This window comes from Lissotriton helveticus, chromosome 9 (genome assembly GCF_964261635.1).
Source record: "Lissotriton helveticus chromosome 9, aLisHel1.1, whole genome shotgun sequence".
Classification (NCBI taxonomy): Eukaryota; Metazoa; Chordata; class Amphibia; order Caudata; family Salamandridae; genus Lissotriton; species Lissotriton helveticus.
This window is the reverse complement of record NC_136070.1, coordinates 24,579,860-24,602,993: the sequence shown is the minus strand read 5'-3', so window position 1 is coordinate 24,602,993 and position 23,134 is coordinate 24,579,860. Positions and strand designations below refer to the sequence as shown.

At 50.2% G+C, this 23,134-nt stretch overlaps 1 protein-coding gene across 1 annotated transcript in view; it reads left to right on the top strand.

Moving 5' to 3' along the window:
- The window catches only part of NPAS3 (neuronal PAS domain protein 3), a 1,515,755-nt gene that overhangs the window by 661,869 nt on the left and 830,752 nt on the right, over positions 1 to 23,134 (top strand). The window contains exon 4 of the mRNA XM_078659389.1: positions 19,143 to 19,206. Within this exon, the coding sequence (XP_078515515.1) occupies positions 19,143 to 19,206 (64 nt within the window). The remainder of the gene's footprint in view (positions 1 to 19,142; positions 19,207 to 23,134) is intronic.

The following is a 23,134-nucleotide window of genomic DNA, read 5'->3' as shown; positions in this document are numbered from 1 at the left end:
GTGCACTGAAGCAAGATCTTTGTGGTGTGTCCGTTGCTACCTCTGGGAGCCATTGGAGAGAAACCCTTGTGGTGTGTCCATTGCTACCTCTAGGTGCTATTAGAGCGAGACCCTTGTGGTGTGTCCGTTGCTACCTCTAGGTGCCACTGGAGAGAGACCCTTGTGGTGTGTCCATTGCTACCTCTAGGTGCCACTGGAGTGAGACCCTTGTGGTGGGATGTATGACATTACAACGCATGCTTTTACATTGCATGCTTTTACAACACAGTTTTTACAACGCATACCATTACAACGCATAGTGCTTTCAGGCGCTGGATAGTGAATTGTTTAATTTACTATTCCAACTCCAGTCCCCGTGGAAAGTAGGGAAGGTGTTGGATAGTACATTAAACACATTCCCTATCCTAGAGCGCCCCCCAGCGCAATGCGTTGTAATGGTTTGCGTTGTAAAAGTTGCGCCGTAAAGGCACTGCGTGGTAAAAGTTGCGTTGTAAAGGTTGTTTACACTTGTGGTGTGTTTGTGGCTACCTCTAGGTGCACTAAAGCGAGATCCTTGTGTTGTGTCTGTTGCTACCTCTAGGTGCCACTGGAGCGAGACCCTTGTGATGTGTTCGTTGCTACCTAAAAATGCACTGGAGCGAGACCCTTGTGGTGTGTCCGTTGCTACCTCTAGGTGCCACTGGAGCGAGACCCTAGTGGTGTGTCCGTTTCTACCTCTAGGTGCCACTGGAGAGAGACCCTTGTGGTGTCCGTTGCTACCTCTAGGTGCCACTGGAGCGAGACCCTAGTGGTGTGTCCGTTGCTACCTCTAGGTGCCACTGGAGCGAGTCCCTTGTGGTGTGTCTGTTGCTACCTCTAGGTGATATTAGAGTGAGACCCTTGTGGTGTTTCCGTTGCTACCTCTAGGTGCTATTAGAGTAAGACCCTTGTGGTGTGTCCGTTGCTACCTCTAGGTGCTATTAGAGTGAGACCCTTGTGGTGTGTCCGTTGAGTTGCTACTTCTAGGTGCACTGAAGCGAGACCCTTGTGGTGTGTCTGTTGCTACCTGTAGGTGCTATTAGAGTGAGACCCTTGTGGTGTGTCCGTTGCTACCTCTAGGTGCCACTGGAGTGAGACCCTTGTGGTGTGTCCGTTGCTACCTCTAGGTGCCACTGGAGCGAGACCCTTGTGGTGTGTCCGTTGCTACCTCTAGGTGCCATTAGAGTGAGACCCTTGTGGTGTGTCCGTTGCTACCTCTAGGTGCTATTAGAGTGAGACCCTTCTGGTTTGTCCGTTGCTACCTCTAGGTGCTATTAGAGTGAGACCCTTGTGGTGTGTCAGTTACTACCTCTAGGAGCCACTGGAGTGAGACCCTTGTGGTGTGTCCGTTGCTACCTCTAGGTGCCACTGGAGGGAGACCCTTGTGGTGTGTCCGTTGCTACCTCTAGGTTCTATTAGAGTGAGACCCTTGTGGTGTGTCCGTTGCTACCTCTAGGTGCTATTAGAGTGAGACCCTTGTGGTTTGTCCGTTGCTACCTCTAGGTGCTATTAGAGTGAGACCCTTGTGGTGTGTCCGTTGCTACCTCTAGGTGCTATTAGAGTGAGACCCTTGTAGTATGTCCGTTGCTACCTCTAGGTGCTATTAGAGTGAGACCCTTGTGGTGTGTCCGTTGAGTTGCTACTTCTAGGTGCACTGAAGCGAGACCCTTGTGGTGTGTCTGTTGCTACCTCTAGGTGCTATTAGAGTGAGACCCTTGTGGTGTGTCCGTTGCTACCTCTAGTTTCCACTGGAGTGAGACCCTTGTGGTGTGTCCGTTGCTACCTCTAGGTGCCACTGGAGCGAGACCCTTGTGGTGTGTCCGTTGCTACCTCTAGGTGCTATTAGAGTGAGACCCTTGTGGTTTGTCCGTTGCTACCTCTAGGTGCTATTAGAGCAAGACCCTTGTGGTGTGTCAGTTACTACCTCTAGGAGCCACTGGAGTGAGACCCTTGTGGTGTGTCCGTTGCTACCTCTAGGTGCCACTGGAGCGAGACCCTTGTGGTGTGTCCGTTGCTACCTCTAGGTGCTATTAGAGTGAGACGCTTGTGGTGTGTCCGTTGCTACCTCTAGGTGCTATTAGAGTGAGACCCTTGTGGTTTGTCCGTTGCTACCTCTAGGTGCTATTAGAGTGAGACCCTTGTGGTGTGTCCGTTGCTACCTCTAGGTGCCACTGGAGTGAGACCCTTGTGGTGTGTCCGTTGCTACCTCTAGGTGCTATTAGAGTGAGACCCTTGTGGTTTGTCCGTTGCTACCTCTAGGTGCTATTAGAGTGAGACCCTTGTGGTGTGTCCGTTGCTACCTCTAGGTGCCACTGGGGCGAGACCCTTGTAGTGTGTCCGTTGCTAGATGCCACTGGAGTGAGACCCTTGTGGTGTGTCCATTGCTACCTCTAGGTGCTATTAGAGTGAGACCCTTGTGGTGTGTCAGTTACTACCTCTAGGAGCCACTGGAGTGAGACCCTTGTGGTGTGTCCGTTGCTACCTCTAGGTGCCACTGGAGCGAGACTCTTGTGGTGTGTCCGTTGCTACCTCTAGGTGCTATTAGAGTGAGACCCTTGTGGTGTGTCCGTTGCTACCTCTAGGTGCCACTGGGGCGAGACCCTTGTAGTGTGTCCGTTGCTAGATGCCACTGGAGTGAGACCCTTGTGGTGTGTCCGTTGCTACCTCTAGGTGCCACTGGAGCGAGACTCTTGTGGTGTGTCCGTTGCTACCTCTAGGTGCTATTAGAGTGAGACCCTTGTGGTTTGTTTGTTGCTACCTCTAGGTGCTATTAGAGTGAGACCCTTGTGGTGTGTCCGTTGCTACCTCTAGGTGCCACTGGGGCGAGACCCTTGCATCCAAGCAAAGACAGCTCCAGGCTAGCCCTGGGCAGAAGATTAATTTCCCCAGAGTAAACAGAGTAGTTTAAGTAATTCTACTCTATTCTTTGAGGGAGTTATCGATAATAATGTGATTACACCTGCTCGCAGAATTAAGAGTAATTTGGGTAAAAATTGCTACCACAGCAGCACATTAGAGAGGGTTCTGTCGCATTTAGTATTTCTTAACACAAAATGCGTTCTTTCATCCATCTTGGACACAAGGGTTCATTCTGCATTGAGACAATAGTGTTAAATAGCACTAAAAAGAGTATGTTGAGGGGAACACTAACCCAAGTGCACATTTAGCGAGCGCAAGAGGCTTTTCGCACTCGCTATTCAAGTTGTGTTGCATTTAGCACTGATTCTTGCATCAAAACGATTCCTCGCGTCTAATTTGGATGCAAGGGTGCATTGTTGCTAAATGCACAATTACTTTTCTCACCTGATATTGTGGAATTTATGGGTAATGTTACATGATTACGCTACACGGAACTACAGGAGTTACGCCGACCTCTAATCCAGCAACGTCTGCCTGTCTGAAGGACGCCATGGTCAGCTGTGACATAGGCGTCAGAGGGCCATCAGGCGCCTCTGACCTCTGCCCCTGCAGCCTATGACCTCTGACCTCTGCCCACACAGCCTCTGACCTGTGCCCCTGCAGCCTCTGACCTGTGCCCCGCAGCTTCTGACCTGTGCCCCTGCAGCCTATGACCTCTGCCCCACAGCCTCTGACCTTTGCCCCTACAGCTTCTGACCTCCGACCTGCACCCTCTGACCTTTCCCAGGCACCCTCTAACCTGTGTCTCTGCAGTCCCTGACCTGCACCCTCTGACCTGTGCCCTTGGCAGCCTCTGACCTGCGCCACACATCCTCTTACCTGAGCCTCTGACCTTTGCCCCTGCAGTCTCTGACCTTTACCCCTGCAGCCTCTTACCTTTGCCCCTGCAGCCTCTTACCTTTGCCCCTGCAGTCTCTGACCTTTACCCCTGCAGCCTCTTACCTTTGCCCCTGCAGTCTCTGACCTTTGCCCCTGCAGTCTCTGACTTTTGCCCTTGCAGCCTCTGACCTTTGCCCCTGCCGCCTCTGACCTTTGCTCTTGCAGTCTCTGACCTTTGCCCTTTGCACCCTGTGACCCGTGCCTCTGACCTCTGACCTGTGCCTCTGCAGCTCCTCTATCCCACTGCAGCTGATTCTCTTCTCTTCTCTTGCTCCGATGCTTGGGAAGGAAGAGGCGCAACAAAGGAGTTAATGGGGTGATATGAATATGTTTATGGATCTTGAACCTTAGAGCCTCTCATGACCAGGGCGAGTCTCCAGTGGGGGCTCCGAGGCTGTAAATGGGAGGTGGTGAGCAGAGCAGAGGCCCTGGGGACAGGGGGAGGGGCCTCTGAGCCACTCGGAAGGTTTACAGGGCACAGGGTGGGCAGAGCTGTGGCCCTAGGGATTAGGAACGGGCACCTAGAGCCTTTCATGTGCTATAAACAAGCATAAGCAAAGCCAGTGGCTCTCGCCTATGCAAGAGCTATCTGCTTTGACAATGTGTTTTACCCGGATTGTACAGAAGCGCAACTACTTCTGTGGAGTGACAACACAGATAATGGGAGGGAGGGGGGGAGCAACACAGACAACGAGAGGGAGGGGGAGGGAACAAGCAACACAGACAACGGGAGGGAGGGGGAGGGAACAAGCAACACAGACAACGAGAGGGAGGGAACAAGCAACACAGACAACGGGAGGGAGGGGGAGGGAACAAGCAACACAAACAACGGGAGGGGGAACAAGCAACACAGACAACGGGAGGGAGGAGGAGGGAGCAAGCAACACAGACAACGGGAGGAGGAACAAGCAACACAGACAACGAGAGGGAGGGAGCAAGCAACGCATTCAATGGGATGGAGGGCAGAGAGAACCAGCAGCACAAACAATGGGAGAGAGGAGGAGGGAACAAGCAACACAGACAACGGGAGGGAGGGAACAACCAACACAGACAACGGGAGGGAGCAAGCAACACAGACAACGAGAGGGAGGGAACAAGCAACACAGACAACGGGAGGGGGGTAACAAGCAAGCAAGCAACACAGACAACGGGAGGGAGGGGGAGGGAGCAAGCAACACAAACAACGGGAGGGAGGGGGAGGGAGCAAGCAACACAAACAACGGGAGGGAGGGGGAGGGAGCAAGCAACACGGACAACTGGAGGGAGGGAACAAGCAACACAGACAACAGGAGGGAGGGGAGGGAGCAAGCAACACAAACAACGGGAGGGAGGGGGAGGGAGCAAGCAACACAAACAACGGGAGGGGGAACAAGCAACACAGACAACAAGAGGGAGGGAGCAAGCAACACAGACAACAGGAGGGAGGGGAGGGAACAAGCAACACAGACAACGAGAGGGAGGGAACAAGCAACACAGACAACGAGAGGGAGGGGGAGGGAACAAGCAGCACAGACAACGGGAGGGGTAACAAGCAACACAGACAACAGGAGGGGGTGAACAAGCAACACAGACAACGAGAGGGAGGGTGGGGGAGCAAGCAACACATTCTACGGGATGGAGGGCAGAGAGAACCAGCAGCACAAACAATGGGAGAGAGGAGGAGGGAACAAGCAACACAGACAACGGGAGGGAGGGAACAACCAACACAGACAACGGGAGGGAGCAAGCAACACAGACAACGAGAGGGAGGGAACAAGCAACACAGACAACGGGAGGGGGGTAACAAGCAAGCAAGCAACACAGACAACGGGAGGGAGGGGGAGGGAGCAAGCAACACAAACAACGGGAGGGAGGGGGAGGGAGCAAGCAACACAAACAACGGGAGGGAGGGGGAGGGAGCAAGCAACACAAACAACGGGAGGGGGAACAAGCAACACAGACAACAAGAGGGAGGGAGCAAGCAACACAGACAACAGGAGGGAGGGGAGGGAACAAGCAACACAGACAACGAGAGGGAGGGAACAAGCAACACAGACAACGAGAGGGAGGGGGAGGGAACAAGCAGCACAGACAACGGGAGGGGTAACAAGCAACACAGACAACAGGAGGGGGTGAACAAGCAACACAGACAACGAGAGGGAGGGTGGGGGAGCAAGCAACACATTCTACGGGATGGAGGGCAGAGAGAACCAGCAACACAAACAATGAGAGGGCAGGGGAGGGAACAAGCAACACAGACAACGGGATGGAGGGGGAGGGAACAAGCAACACAGACAACGGGAGGGAGGGGGAGGGAACAAGCAACACAGACAACGGGAGGGAGGGGGAGGGAACAAGCAACACAGACAACGAGAGGGAGGGAACAAGCAACACAGACAACGAGAGGGAGGGGGAGGGAACAAGCAACACAGACAATGAGAGGGAGGGGGAGGGAACAAGCAACAGACAACGAGACGGAGGGGGAGGGAACAAGCAACACAGACAACGGGAGGGAGGGGGAGGGAACAAGCAACACAGACAACGAGAGGGAGGGGGAGGGAACAAACAACACAGACAATGGGAGGGGGGAACAAGCAACACAGACAACGGTATGGAGGGGAGGGGAAAAGCAACACATTCAACGTGATGGAGGGCAGAGAGAACCAGCAACACAAACAATGGGAGGGAGGGGGAGGGAACAAGCACACAGACAATGGGAGGGAGGGGGAGGGAACAAGCAACACAGACAACGGGAGGGAGGGCAGAGAGATCAAGCGCCACAGACAAAGGGAAGAAGGACAGAGAGAACAAGGAACACAGACAATGGGAGGAGGGGGAAGGGAACAAGCAACACAGATAATAGGAGGCAGGGGGGAGAACAAGCTACATGGACAATGGGGGTAAGAAAAAAGCAACATGGACAATGGGAGGGTGGGCCGGAGAGGGAACAAGCAATACAGACATCAGGAGGGAGGGCAGAGAGAACAAGCAACACAGACCAAGGGCGGGAGGGGGGGAACAAGCAACACAGACAATTGGAGGGGGAGGAGGGAACAAGCAACACAGACAACTGGAGGGGGGAGGGGGGAACAAGCAACACAGACAACTGGAGGGGGGGGAGGGAACAAGCAACACAGACAACTGGAGGGGGGAGGGGGAACAAGCAACACAGACAACTGGAGGGGGAGGAGGGAACAAGCAACACAGACAACTGGAGGGGGGAGGAGGGAGCAAGCAACACAAACAACGGGAGGGGAAACAAGCAACACAGACAACGGGGGGAGGGAACAAGCAACACAGACAATGGGATGGAGGGGGAGGGAGCAAGCAACACAGACAACGGGAGGGGGAACAAGCAACACAGACAACGAGAGGGAGGGAGCAAGCAACGCATTCAATGGGATGGAGGGCAGAGAGAACCAGCAGCACAAACAATGGGAGAGAGGAGGAGGGAACAAGCAACACAGACAACGGGAGGGAGGGAACAAGCAACACAGACAACGGGAGGGAGCAAGCAACACAGACAACGAGAGGGAGGGAACAAGCAACACAGACAACGGGAGGGGGGTAACAAGCAAGCAAGCAACACAGACAACGGGAGGGAGGGGGAGGGAGAAAGCAACACAAACAACGGGAGGGAGGGGGAGGGAGTAAGCAACACAAACAACGGGAGGGAGGGGGAGGGAGCAAGCAACACAAACAACGGGAGGGAGGGGGAGGGAGCAAGCAACACGGACAACTGGAGGGAGGGGGAGGGAGCAAGCAACACAAACAACGGGAGGGGGAACAAGCAACACAGACAACAAGGGGGAGGGAGCAAGCAACACAGACAACGGGAGGGAGGGGAGGGAACAAGCAACACAGACACCGAGAGGGAGGGGGAGGGAACAAGCAACACAGACAACGGGAGTGGGTAACAAGCAACACAGACAACAGGAGGGGGTGAACAAGCAACACAGACAACGAGAGGGAGGGTGGGGGAGCAAGCAACACATTCTACGGGATGGAGGGCAGAGAGAACCAGCAACACAAACAATGAAAGGGCAGGGGAGGGAACAAGCAACACAGACAACTGGATGGAGGGGGAGGGAACAAGCAACACAGACAACGGGAGGGAGGGGTAGGGAACAAGCAACACAGACAACGGGAGGGAGGGGGAGGGAACAAGCAACACAGACAACGAGAGGGAGGGAACAAGCAACACAGACAACGAGAGGGAGGGGGAGGGAACAAGCAACACAGACAATGAGAGGGAGGGGAGGGAACAAGCAACAGACAACGAGAGGGAGGGGGAGGGAACAAACAACACAGACAATGGGAGGGGGGAACAAGCAACACAGACAACGGTATGGAGGGGGAGGGGAAAAGCAACACATTCAACGTGATGGAGGGCAGAGAGAACCAGCAACACAAACAATGGGAGGGAGGGGGAGGGAACAAGCACACAGACAATGGGAGGGATGGGGAGGGAACAAGCAACACAGATATTAGGAGGCAGGGGGGAGAACAAGCTACATGGACAATGGGGGTAAGAAAAAAGCAACATGGACAATGGGAGGGTGGGCCGGAGAGGGCAGAGAGAACAAGCAACACAGACCAAGGGAGGGAGGGGGGGAACAAGCAACACAGACAACTGGAGGGGGGGAACAAGCAACACAGACAACTGGAGGGGGGAGGGGAAACAAGCAACACAGACAACTGGAAGGAGGTGGAGGGAACGAACAATATGGGCAATGGGTGGGTTGGAGAGAGGAGGGAACAAGCAATACAGACAACATGGGGGAGGGGAGACACTAAGCACCACAGGCATGGAGGGAGGGGGATGAAACAAGCAATACAGACATCAGTAGAGCAGGCAAGAGAACAAGCAACACAGACAACGAGAGGGAGGGTGTTGGAACAAGCAACACAGACAACAGGAAGGAAGTGGAGGGAACAAACCATATGGATAATTGTTGGGTCAAAGAGTGGAGGGAACAAGTAACACAGACAACGGGTTGAAGGGGAAAAGAACAAGAAACACAGGCATCGGGATGGAGGGGAAAGGAACAAGCAACACAGGCAACGGGATGGAGGGCAGAGAGAACAAGCACCATTGACAATGGGAGGAGGGGGGTGGAACAAGCAACACAGACAATGGGAGGGGGGAGGGAACAAGCAACACAGACAACAAGGGGGAGGGAGCAAGCAACACAGACAACGGGAGGGAGGGGAGGGAACAAGCAACACAGACACCGAGAGGGAGGGGGAGGGAACAAGCAACACAGACAACGGGAGTGGGTAACAAGCAACACAGACAACAGGAGGGGGTGAACAAGCAACACAGACAACGAGAGGGAGGGTGGGGGAGCAAGCAACACATTCTACGGGATGGAGGGCAGAGAGAACCAGCAACACAAACAATGAAAGGGCAGGGGAGGGAACAAGCAACACAGACAACTGGATGGAGGGGGAGGGAACAAGCAACACAGACAACGGGAGGGAGGGGGAGGGAACAAGCAACACAGACAACGGGAGGGAGGGGGAGGGAACAAGCAACACAGACAACGAGAGGGAGGGAACAAGCAACACAGACAACGAGAGGGAGGGGGAGGGAACAAGCAACACAGACAATGAGAGGGAGGGGAGGGAACAAGCAACAGACAACGAGAGGGAGGGGGAGGGAACAAACAACACAGACAATGGGAGGGGGGAACAAGCAACACAGACAACGGTATGGAGGGGGAGGGGAAAAGCAACACATTCAACGTGATGGAGGGCAGAGAGAACCAGCAACACAAACAATGGGAGGGAGGGGGAGGGAACAAGCACACAGACAATGGGAGGGATGGGGAGGGAACAAGCAACACAGATATTAGGAGGCAGGGGGGAGAACAAGCTACATGGACAATGGGGGTAAGAAAAAAGCAACATGGACAATGGGAGGGTGGGCCGGAGAGGGCAGAGAGAACAAGCAACACAGACCAAGGGAGGGAGGGGGGGAACAAGCAACACAGACAACTGGAGGGGGAGGAGGGAACAAGCAACACAGACAACTGGAGGGGGGAGGGGAAACAAGCAACACAGCAACTGGAAGGAGGTGGAGGGAACGAACAATATGGGCAATGGGTGGGTCGGAGAGAGGAGGGAACAAGCAATACAGACAACATGGGGGAGGGGAGACACTAAGCACCACAGGCATGGAGGGAGGGGGATGAAACAAGCAATACAGACATCAGTAGAGCAGGCAAGAGAACAAGCAACACAGACAACGAGAGGGAGGGTGTTGGAACAAGCAACACAGACAACAGGAAGGAAGTGGAGGGAACAAACCATATGGATAATTGTTGGGTCAAAGAGTGGAGGGAACAAGTAACACAGACAACGGGTTGAAGGGGAAAAGAACAAGAAACACAGGCATCGGGATGGAGGGGAAAGGAACAAGCAACACAGGCAACGGGATGGAGGGCAGAGAGAACAAGCACCATTGACAATGGGAGGAGGGGGGTGGAACAAGCAACACAGACAATGGGAGGGGGGAGGGAACAAGCATCACAGACAATGGGAGGTTTGGAACCAGCAACACAGACCAAGGGAGGGAGGAGGAGGGAACAAGCGATACAGATTGCAGGAGGGAGGGAAAAGGGAACAAGCAACACAGACGGGAAGGAAGAGGAGGAAACAAGCAACCCACACAACTGGAAGGTGGTGGAGGAAACAAGCAATACAGACATCAGGACGGAGGGCAGAGAGAACAAGCAACACAGACCAAGGGATGGAGGGAAAAGGGAACAAGCAACACAGACATCAGGAGGGAGGGCAGAGAGAACAAGCAACACAGACCAAGGGAGGTAGGGGGAGGGAACAAGCGATACAGATTGCAGGAGGGAGGAGAAAGGGAACAAGCAACACAGACAATGGGAGGGAGGGGGAGAGAACAAAAAACATAGTCAACAGGAGGAGGGGAGGGAACAAGAAACACAGACAACAGGAGGAGGGGAGGGAACAAGCAACACAGACAACGGGAGGAGGGGAGGGAACAAGCAACACAGACAACGGGAGAGGGGAGGAGGAAACAAGCTACATGGACAATGGGAGAGTGGGAGGGGAAGGGAACAAGCCATACAGACAGCGGGACGGAGGGGGAGAGAACAAGCAACACAGACAAAGGGAGGGACAGAACAAGCAACACAGACAAGGGGAGAGAATGAGAGGGAACGAGTGATATGGACAATGGGAGGTTGGGAGGGGGATGGAACAAGTGATACACACAGCAGGAGGGAGTTAATGTTAAAATGTTAATGTTAAAATAGGACTTTTATAGCGCAACGGCTACTCCAAGGGAGTGTCCCGGCGCTTTAAGCTCCAAACCATAGAGGAGAGCATGAAACATAACAGTAACAGAAAGGGGCCCAAAGAGAGAAAAGATTATCCAGCAAACAACCAGGTTTTCAGGTCTTTCCTGAAAACAAGCAAATTTGAGGTGTTTCGCAGGAACAACGGTAGCGAGTTCCACAGCTGAGGAGCGAGGAAACTGAAAGGGAAGGAACAAGCAATACAGACAATGGGAAGGAGGGAACAAGCAACAGATAACAGGGGGAGGGAATAAGCAAAACAGACAACAGGAGGGAGAGCAAAGAGCACAAGCAACACAGGCAATGGAAGGGAGGACGAGGGAGCAAGCAACACAGATAACTGGAGGGGGAAGAGAGAATAAGCACATGGACAAAGGGAGGGAGAGAGGGAGAGGGAACAAGCAATACAGACAGTGGAAGGGAGGGGGAGGAACCAAGCAACACAGACAAAGGGAGGGAGGGTGATATGCGCAATGGGAGTGTGGGAGAGGGGAGAGGGGAGGGAACAAGCAACACAGACAGTGAGAGGATGGAAATAGGCAAGCAACATAGACAACACTGACTGCAGAAGAAGAAATTAAAAACTGTACCTCAATCACTGTGCTAGCTGCAGGACACTAATCAGACTGAAGCAATCAGTACTTGGTCCATGCTCCATGAAAAAAGAAACCAAAGAAGGGGAAGTGAACCCAGCCCATGCTGGCTAATTTGGAGGCAACCAATAAGAGTAACAATAAAGCCAATGAATGGCAATCATCGGGCGGGCCCCAATCCCCTTTTAATAAGCAAATTGTCTTGCTAACAACAGAGCATGCGCTGTCTCAGGCGAGACCTAAAAAGGCAAAAGGTGTGGGGGGGTCAATCCTGTATTTGTTTGCTATGCATATGTGCAGCTGTGTTTGTGTCTGTGCATGTGTGCTGTACTTATCTGAACATGCACTCACCAGTGACACAGGGATACTCAGGTGTGTGTCTGTATGTGGTGCACATGTTCGTGTACTGCATGCAGAGATCAGGATGAATGACTGCCTGTGTGATTATGTGCTCAATCCATTGGCTGGGAAAAGACAAGTGTGTCTGTGTGCCACCTACAGTAACCCACATAAAAGGACATGTGTCTATGTATAGCGTCCCTATGCCCGGGCCTGTGTGCGGCCTACTGATCTCTAGATGTGTGTGAGTGTTTGTGCCTGTGTGCTGCCTGCAGTGACTCACATATATGTGTCTGTATATGGTGTCCCTTTCCCCCTGGCTGTGTGCGGCCTACTGATCTCCAGATGTGCATGTTTGTGCACTCAATCCTTTGAGCCCAAAATAGACAAATGTGTCTGTGTGCTATCCACAGTGACCCACGTATAAGGTTGTGTGTCAGTGTATAGTGTACCCATCCATGTGGCTGTGTGCTGCCTTCTGATCTCCAGATGTTTGCATGTGTGTATCTGTGTGTGTGTGTACATACACTGTGTACCTATCCCCATAGCTGAGTGCTGCCTACTGATCTCCAAATGTGTGTGTGTCTGTGTGTGTGTTTTTTGTGTGCTCGAGCCATTAGGCCAGGAATAGACAAGTGTGTCTGTGTGCTGTCTTCAGTGACCCTCGTATAGGGTTGTGTGTCTGGGTATAGTGTACCCATCCCCATGGCTGTGTGCTGCCTACTGAATGATCTCCAGATGTGTCTCTGTGTGTGTGTGTGTGTGTGTGTTTATCCACTCAATCCATTGGGCCCGGTATAGACACGTGTGTCTGTGCTGCCTGCAGTCTTTGATGTGCGGAACAGATCCGCGCATCGGCCACCATTGGCCGCTCATTGGCTGCACCGCGGGGCGCAAATCTGCCTTTGGGGATGACGAGAGGCGACGAATCGATTTATTGTAGCGAATCAGCCTGCAGAATCCCAGCGCTGCCGTGACGCATCTCGGAGCGCGCTGTCGCGTTATGTAGACATCCTGCCTTCAATGGATGTATATCAGAAGTCAGGACCCTCCGCCAGGGCGCGAGGAGCTCTGAGGCGCTGCGTGGAACTGTCCCCCCGCTCCTCCGCGTCACAGCCAGGGCTCAAGCCCTGAAGCAAGAAATGTGGGGACTCACTGACGCAGGCAGACTGTGTGAGACATCACTGTGTGTCCAAACAAAAAGAGGGACAGAGAGGGCTGTTTTACGGGGTCCAGTGTACGTGCCCTAACATCAGTATATCAACAAGCATTTGCAATGCAATAGGTCTCGCATTAGGAAAGTTTGAGCTATTGGTATTGTAAATGACAAAGTTTTTATTTATGTGTTGGTTTTGAAAATAGCGAAATGAATGGCTTTGTCATTTACAATGCCAATAGTTTTAACTTTCGCAAATGTGACACCTATAGCATTTGTAATGCAATATGTGTTGTATTTACGAGACTTAGATGTATTGATATTACAAATAACAAGAGCTCCTTCTTCCTTGAGAATTAGCTATAGCTTTTTCCTCCCGCAGATTTTTTTAAATTTAATAATATTAAGAAGAATTTGTTAAGGCCATGTATGGATGCTTATATGTGTGAGTTGCAGGGTGAAGGGGAAAATAAAACATTTATTTGCATAAAACGAGGTCTTCTGAAAGTCCTTCGAGGTAAACAAGGCTATGTCTGTCTGAAGCGTTTAGCAGCGTGCTGTTGCTGGTGGCTGTCCTCTGTGTACTCGAGATGAAGCAAAAATAAACCCATGAATAAAATCACTCTAAACCCGTTTTGCAGAGTGGCCAAGTGGTGATCTTTAATCGTGTTTGACTCAGACCAATTAAACCAGTGAAACTGCAATGTAAACTACCTCTTGCCATGTCTATAAAGGGACATAGCCAAGTCAATTTGAGGAAGGTAAAAAAATAGACTAGTGCATGGTGACCTTGGCTTTTTGGTCGCATAGCCTGCTCGTCTCAGGGTAACATAAGACGTGTATTAGTAAAGCGCAGGTTCACCCAGAGGTATCTTGGCGCTGAACAACAGATGTTTATTGTTACCCAACTCAATGGTACTCATTTCATTCACCTCAGAAGGATGAATGGCTGAGTGGACCCTCTGGGATTTGAACCTGTAACCATGAGGTCGAACACAGGCCCCTGCAGTGGACGCATTAGTCCACTAAGCCACCACACCCGGGTATGCAACAGTTCAAAGGTCAGTCTACCACCAAACGTCGCTGCATGTGCAGAACATCCTCAAGAGCTCAAAATGCACATCTGTCCAGTTTTATGTGAAGAAAAAGCAGAGATGGCATTATTTCTCATCGAAACAAATGCAGTTTTAAACGAGACCAAATCATGCAGCCTTCATTCTTGCTTACTTTGAGCTGCCCATACAATGCCGTGTAAACATATGGGAACTGGAACACACAGCAAAGGGAAAACACCAAAGGAGCCTTGCCCCCTTCCTGACGCATGCAGTTCTAAGGTCACAAAGCAGACCGCCACTCGAGAATAAATAGTATAACCTTTATGGGCAGTGAGGCAGCCTACTGCATCCATCCGAAGCAATGACCTTTGAGAGGACATGAAAACACATCTATACAATATTTTTAACAGAGGTAAAAAGGTTCATTCAGAACCAAGTACAGCTGAAAAAAGTTTACTCTTTGGTTTGGCCCCCATCATACAAAGCTGAAAATTAAGTGTGCACTCTAATGGGTATGAGAGATGCACCAAAAGACTTTATATACTAGAAGTTTTATTTTTTAAAAAGACGAGAAGCCCACTGCTGCACACAAGCGCAAGATCGATTGGTTGATCTTGGCAAAAAGTAGGCTTGGCACTAATATTCGCTTTGACATTAGTAAGACACCTATGAACTGAATATAGAAGCACCGCGTTGTGGCATCGGTGCTCCTTAATGGAATCCTATTCGGCCATGGACACAGCGTGGAACAGGAGGTCGAAAAGAGACCGCACAGTGAAGGCGGTATTGTGGTCGAAAACAAAGAACAAAGGTTTACGTAAAAAAAAAATACAGTCTCAAAAAATAAATTTTCAGGAAAGATCCCAGACCTGAAGCAACTGAGAGGAGAACAAGTCACCCACCGCCAGGCGCATTTTCTGCAACATCAGCCATCAGTGCGAGAGACACTAACACCGGTAGAGACAAACGACGGACTACTCCATTATAGCAGCGTGGAAGGAAAAGAAGAAATAAACAAGCCGTGAGCGTGCACGTCCCGAAACCGGAAGTTCGGGAGCGTCACGGCTGTCGCGCGGTGGCTGCAGAAGTCAGGAGGGGCGACTGAGGACGTCGATGGGTGAGTGGGGCTTAGTTGGGGGGGCGGGTGTGTGCATGTGCGTGTCTGTGTGTGTGTTCAGGGGGGGCTGCGTGCGTGAATGAGAGAGGCGCTGTGTGAATGTGGGACTGACAGGAGATGTGCACGGCGCCGGGAGGCTGGGCATGCGCGTCCACGATGTTAAATCTGCGTGCCAAGCCCGGTTAGGTAAGAGAGGGGAGGGGGGAGGGGAGAGGGGGTTGCCTGGGGTTGCCTGTATGTGTCTGCCTGCGTCTGGGTGCCTGCCTGCGTGTGTGTGTGTAAGTAAGTAAGTGTGCGCGCGTGTGTGTGTGTCTGTGTGCATGCATGCGCGTTAGGCTGACTTGCTGGGAGTATGGGAGGAAAGTGCACGGCGCAGGACGGAACGTGCGCGTTCGCGCACCCAAATCCGGCCGCTTTCAAGCTCGTAACACCCTCTTGTCCTTCCTCCCCCCGAGACAGACAACATTAGGTCTCCAGCTGGACACCTGCATCCTTTGGATGCAGTTTACCAGCTCGACCTAAAAAAGAGAGTACGCAGTTCCCCAGGTTTAAAATTAGACAGATGAAACCTAGTGAGTGAAGGCACACAGGAGGGGGGTCCTCCTTGTTGGAACTAGAGTCCTCACACACCCAGCCCGCTAGGTGTCATGTTCCATCATATGGGCTCGCTCCTCGCCGTGTCGGCGGTGCAATACCCGACGGGCACCCATAAAGTGGCTCTTTAGCGGAGATCTTTTGTTCCTGCCGTATGGTGCCGTGGGTGTGAGGGCCCTAGGGAATGATAGTGAGGAGTGTAGATGTGTGTAGGTGGTCAAAAAAGGTTGGGTTGTCCACAACGGAACTTTAATAAAGTGGTAACCCACCTTACTGAAAACAAAAAGAGCGGCTGCTCTCTGGCTCAAGGGTCCAGGAAAGCAGTGTCCTACTCTATATCAATGGTCGACATGTTTCATGCAGATTTGTTCAAAATGATACAGTGCATTTCTTCAGGACCAAAAAGGACTATCTACACTATTACGGAAGGGTGAGTAGTGTCCACACCCTATTAATCAATGTGCCAGCATGGAGTTCCGCCAAGGCTGAAGGAACCCGACTCAAACGAAGCGTCCGCTTGAGCGGTTTCCCCAGGCGTTGCACCTCACTGTAGATGTCCTGTCCACAGTGGGACTAGCTCCGGAATCCTACCCCAACGCCTTTGCCGAGGAGCTGGTATAACGCTGAGCCGTGGTTGCATCTATTTAATGCACCAGGCGGGCAGCGGCATTGCTTTAGCCCATCCCACCATCGGACACGTGAGGGATGACGTCGGGGCATTGTGCTGAATCAGTGGGGCAACTCTGATGTTGGCCATCTTGGAGTCGCCGGATAGAATCGTACTTATATGAAAGTGCCTATTTTGAGCAACAGGATAAGGGGGTCAACACACTCACGGGTAGCGAGGGGTGCAGTTGCAGTAAAATTGTTTCGCGTGTGGGCTGTGGGGCACATGCATAAAAAAAAAAAAAAAATTAAAAATTAAAATAAAAAATTCGCAAATTCGCTAAATTGCGATTTCTTAAATTGCGATTGCATTTAAGGAATCTCAAATTGAGATCCCTTAAATGCAATGCATCAAACTTAAAAAATTTGCGAATTCGCAAATAAGGGGAGCAAATGACCATGAAGTTGACCTTCATGGTAATTTGCAAAAGGCCTTGCAAAATTTGCATAACCCCTGCATAATTTTGCTTACTCTTTTTACTCGTAATTTCTGAAATTATGCTACGTCCCCATAACATGATTATGCATCGTTCCTGGTAACATTTGATCACAATTATGCCATTTGCTGTGAAAGAATTCCTGCAAATGCACATGAACCAAAGAAAACTGCAGATCCTGATAGGCTACTGCTTGCCGTGGTCTTATCTTCATGTCCAAGCTGATGCAAAGGTGAATTCCAAGCTAAAATACTCGGCAAAATGACATTTTTGCACTTTGCATAATTCGTATAATCTGTCTTTCAATAATTATGCAAAATTTCAGATAAAATATGCGAAATTCTCTCCAGAAATTGTGTCTCGGAATTACTTAAAAGCGAATTACGCAATTTTCGCACAACACTAATTCAGACAACTCTTGTGAACAACTCCAACGGTGAATGATGGTGAACAGCCTTTACGATGCTGCTGTTACACCGCCGTGCCGTTACAACGCGGTCTTTTCAAAGCAAGTCGTTACCACGACTTGCGCTGGAGGGCGCTGCAGGACAAGGATTTTTTTAATTTACTATCCAACACCTTCCCTGCTGTACGTAGGCTGGTGTTGGAATAGTAAATTAAAAAATTCCTAAGTCCGCACCCCCTCCAACGCAAGTCGTGGTAACGACTTGCGTTGAAAAAGCCGCGTTGTAACGGCACGCGTTGTAAAAGTACGCGTCGTAATGCCGTACATCCGTGAATGATACACCGCATTCATGCATGATCTGGTCCTGTCTCAGACTCACAGACTACTGGAGTAAGCCACAACGACACTGTCACATGTAAAAGGCAGGAGAGACCTCTATGACGACGCGGTGTGAATCTTGGGGTTATGATAGGACATACACAGGAGAGAGTGGGCTGCAGGTCTGTTGTCCTATCGTTAGTGGCACCTAAGGGCCACATCTCCTGGCCTTGGAAAGCTCCCAGGCCACCTGGAGTGTGTGTTGGGAACCAGAAGCGAGGAGATGGGTGGAGGCTGAAACTGCAGCGATTGGCTATCTCTAAAAGGACTGGTGTGATGGGCATGGCGTGGGCTTGTGTCGTCCAATCAGGGACCTGCTAGGCCCCTTCAAAACATGGATGTTAGAGAAGTTCTGGTAGTTTCGACTAATAAGTCTATAAAGAGCCACTGGAATTATGCAGGTTTGCAGTGTTTTTCACATAATTATTGATTTGCCACATTTTCCACATTATTCACCAACTACTGCATAATCTGCAGATGCTACCAAAAAAACTTTTTTTTCTAGCTCTAACGGTTTGAAAGTTACTTAAAGCTCACCGACACGTGTTGCTGCTCAATGAAAGGCCCTTTGCAAAGCAAGACTGGTCGTCTTTTTGTTGCTTATTGCTATGTTTGAGTGATAATCTGGATCAAATGAGGTGTAATTAATTCCCAGACAGTGTTAATAAGTGTAAAAATGTCAAAATAATAACATAATTCCATCATAAAATATGCCACAGTAAATTGCATAATTTGCCCATTGTTGCTGCATAATTTACTCACCCCTGCCGCATAATTTGGCCCTCACCTGCAGCACAAATTTGGGGGTGGGCGGAATTTGCGTAGTTGCGTTACGCAAATGTCCGCCAAACTGTAAAAAATCTCCGCAGGCACGCAAAAGTTCTGCAAACACGCCCAATGCTTGTTCCGCCTGTTCGCAATGCTTTTTTCCTGTTCGCAAATGCGGTTTACGTGCTCGGGGAGAAATGTCTTGCGAACACGCACTTTAAAAGCACCAAAAAGCAAAAAATTCTGCAAAGCCGCAGATCGTAGAATTTTGGGCAATTGCGCGTGCTCCGCGGATTGCAAAATTAGCCAACTTCCGCGAGCGGAACGGAATTTACCACCCAGGCCTACGCATAATACCAGTGGCCTTGTGTATCAATAACACCAACTTTCTACCTCAGTATAAAGTGTGCATGTAATTTTTAATTGATTGTTTGCTGGCAGCATGAAATACAGATAAAGGTATAACCGCTTCTTGTCTGCTCCAGTTATAGGCACGCAGCGGAGACGCAGCCCCAGCTCCACGGCTCTCGACGTCTTCGAGCACCACCTGGGAAGCCACATCCTGCAGGTAGGTCTCCCGCCTCCACGGGGCTCCTTCTCATCACAAACCGACTGTTGCTTGCATGTCTTTGTACCATTTTTCGAAACCAGTTCCTTCTTTAAAAGACGTGGCATTTAAAGTTTGTAAAGTTGGACAAGTATATTCACAACTATATTTCACTGTTTAAATTACCCCATGCTTTTCACACCACTGGAGTCAAGCTATCCAGGCTGATGAAGGCTGATAGCCAGAAACCGGTCCTTGGATGCTTGATTCCGGTCCAGGAAAGGCATGGCTTGGCAGTTCGGGCTGGCCTGTTCCCATGAGGCACAGGGTCACGGCTGATTTGCATATGGCCATGTCTGACCTGGGGTGGTGTGGAGTGCAAAAAAACGATGGATTTAGGCCCAGATCCTTGTACTGGGGTGAATGTATGACATTGTTCTGCATTCTGTCCATCAACTGTTGTTTTTAAACTGCACCAGGTGCCTCCTCGGTTTTAAAACTAATGTTCTGTTTTTGGTCGGAGGCCTCAAGCCTCGGGGTGTGGGTGTGCTGTAGATAATCTTTAGTTACCATTAAATATAAAAAATGTGTGTGTAAAGAAGAGAGAGGCTCAGGAGTCCCTCTCTGAAGACCTCTGCCCTCAGCAGGCGCACTGTCCATCGCTGTACATAGGGAGAGAAAATGCGAGACTGTTATTTACGAGCCCCGATGTGCCCCAATATAGACCTAGGTAGCTGCACAACCTTTTACCTACATTGGTCCTACCTTGCTCTACATAACGGCTCTGGCGCTGACCTTTGACCTAGTTATGTGCCGAACAAATGTTGTGTGGTTTTCTTTGAAACGTAGCCTCATTTATTATGCATGAGGATTCTTAGTATCACAGCAGGATTACCATCTTCTGCATAATAACTCTGTAAACAAAACTCGCCACTATCGTCATCCTTGGATGGCAATCCCACAGTACCATGACACATCTAGGTAGAACCGCTGAGGATACCTTTTGGGTAAATAAGCACCACATCTTCGCTGGGCAAACCAGAGGAGAAGCTTCCACGCTGACACAAGACGCTGAAGTCCTTGCACACAGACACTCCAGAACACCGTGGTCTGACATACCTTGCGGGGTGTCCATCTCGAGGCCAAGACAGGCTCATTCATTCTTTCCCATCAGGTAATGGGGTTGGCTACTTCCTGGGGGGAGTCCTGGCTTCACACCTACATACATGCTAGGTAGACTTAGGTACACTTAGATCGGGTTTGCATTTTAGGAGTACACGTGTTTACTGCCAGGTATCGATATGCCTGCATATATTCGCTGTTTTAGCACGGTGGTAGAATCCGACCTTTTATTTACTCTGTCGGTGCTTGCAATCGTATACATATGTTTCCGTCTAATGGTTATTGCAGCACTCGTATTTTATACTAGAATGACTCTGGTTCATTAAATGCTTATTGAAAACATCCCCAACGTTTATTCTGTGTATCTCTCTGAGAAGAAGTGAGCACGAGTGACTGAGCGAAAAGTACTGCACTGTTTCCACGATCCCTGAGGGATTAGAGTTGTCATGTTCGATAGTTACCAGAAACTATTCACTCCATGGTAAGGTTAGGGAGCTTATAGTGGCGCTGTGAGCTAGCTGATCTAAAGGCTAACATACACTTTGGGGGTATTAACAAAAAAGAGGAGGTAGTCATGCTCCCGAAAGCAGAGATGGAATTGCACATCTAATAGTCACTTTCAATCAACAAATTATGGTGTGAAACAATTTTTTTATAAAAACGAAAATTTCCACTGTTGTTGGGGTGTTATTTTTATCCTTCTGGCACCTACTACCAAAAAAGTTCCACTGACACAACAACAAAGTTGTGTACACAGATTTATAGCAGTTGGAAATAAATATTCAGCACACCCTTATATTTACCACAATATTAACAAGAACGGCCCATGTAAAGGCCTTAGGTCTATGAAATCAACATTTCATGCATTCATTTTTTTGACAAGAATAAGATGATTCAAATTTATAAGTTCTACTGAAGAAGCAGAGTCCACATTAATGAATATCTTCAAAAGACATGATTAGTTTATTTTCCTTTTGATGGTAGATCCAAACCTTTGTCAAGGCATGCAGCAAAATGATTGAGGACCAAATAGTAAACCCGATATCGTGGTTGACACGGTTCCTGATAAGGTTGTCTTAGGTAAAACCGTCACTATGCAGAGATTAGGTCGCCAAATATACTTTTTGCTTGAGAGAGCACAAATATTCTTCGTACCGGAGTTCTAATGGCAACGATTTGCCCTTGGCCTCACCACCTTGCTATAACAAGGTGGGGGAGGTGCGTTCATTCATTGATACTACAGTCCAATACAGTCCACCTTAAAATATATATGATGAACTCCATTCAATATTAAAACAATATGTGAAACCTTGATAAGTTCCGACCAGAAAATACAACGAGAACCGTGTTCTCCTATTCCGCAACACATCCTATCGGTCTTGTGCACACTTTGGGGGTGTTTAGAATCAGTCTGGACACCAATCCCTTAGTTAATGTTGTCTGAATGCACAGATCCTATATAGATTTGTAGGAACTACACAACAAGACAATGTTTATCACTTCTTTGTAGGGGGCATGGATGCAACTGGAGACCCTCCTTGTTTCTGGGGAGGCAGAACAAGGAGCAGTGGAATCAGCTCCCCTGTATCCTCAGAGCAGGCGGGCTCCTGATCAGGAAGACCTTCCCCTCCAGCGCCTCCTCTGTCACCTCACTGGCTCTAGGGGCTGGAGTACCGGTACAGTGTGGGGCGCTGGGACATAAGACGTGGGCTGGGTGCTGAACTCCGCTCATCCGGTGTTGTTTTTGCTGTTATGTTATGTTAATAACACTTCTATAGCGCACAGCTGCCCCAGCCAAGAGGCGCCCCGGCTCTTCAGAGAGAGTACACAAACACAACACAGCAGTACAAGGGCAGAAGCACAGAGCTCAGAGTACTAAGATGTATGAGGGAACAGATGCGTTTTAATAGCCCTCCTAAACTTCAGAAGTTCATCCATTTCACGAATGTGGGACGGAAGAGAATTCCACAATTTTGCAGCCAAAACCCGGAAGGACAGACCTCCAGCCCTGCACAACCTGAACCATGGGATCACCACCAAGTTTTGACCCAAAGATCTCAAGGAACGCGAGGGCACGTAAGGCACCAAAAGATTATCAAGGATCTGGGGAGAGGCCAACTTGAGGATCTTGAAGGAAAGGCACAGAGTCTTAAAGTGGATCCTCTGGGCCATAGGCAGCAGGTGCAGATGGTACTTTCCGCAGAGCAGAACCTCGGTAAGCCTACCAGGGCTCTAGCTGCGGTGTTCTGGACACGTTGCATCCGGGCGATTTCAGCCTGGTTGGCCCCCAACAGGAGAGAACTGGTGTAATCAAGCCGGGATAGTATGGATGCCTGTATGATCAACTGCCTGGTAGGAGCATCAAAGAACCTCAAAATAGGTCCCAACCCTCGTAAGATGCCAAAACAGGTGGCCGCCACTTTTTTTTGTGTGGCCACAAAAACTGAGGGCAGGATCTAACCAAACCCCCAAGTTTTTTACCTCTGAGACTGGAATAGGAGTTACACCCAGCTCAGGGGGCCACCACATGTCACCCCAGAGATCCGTCCGCTTGCCCACAATCATGACCTCAGTTTTTTTTACCACTCTATGCTCAGCATGGAGCACGGGATTTCGGGAAAACACCGCCAACCACCTCACGGTTCATCAACGGTAAGTTTGTGAGCGCAAGTGATAAATTCAAGCACTAGACCACCTCCAGGTGAGATCCCTCATCGTGGGGCGGTCATGGTAGGTCGCTACTGCTCACATTGAGACAGCTTTTGCTTGTGTTTTAAAAAACTGCCACGCGAGCAGCAGAAAATCTACTTCAGAAGCAGAAAGAAGC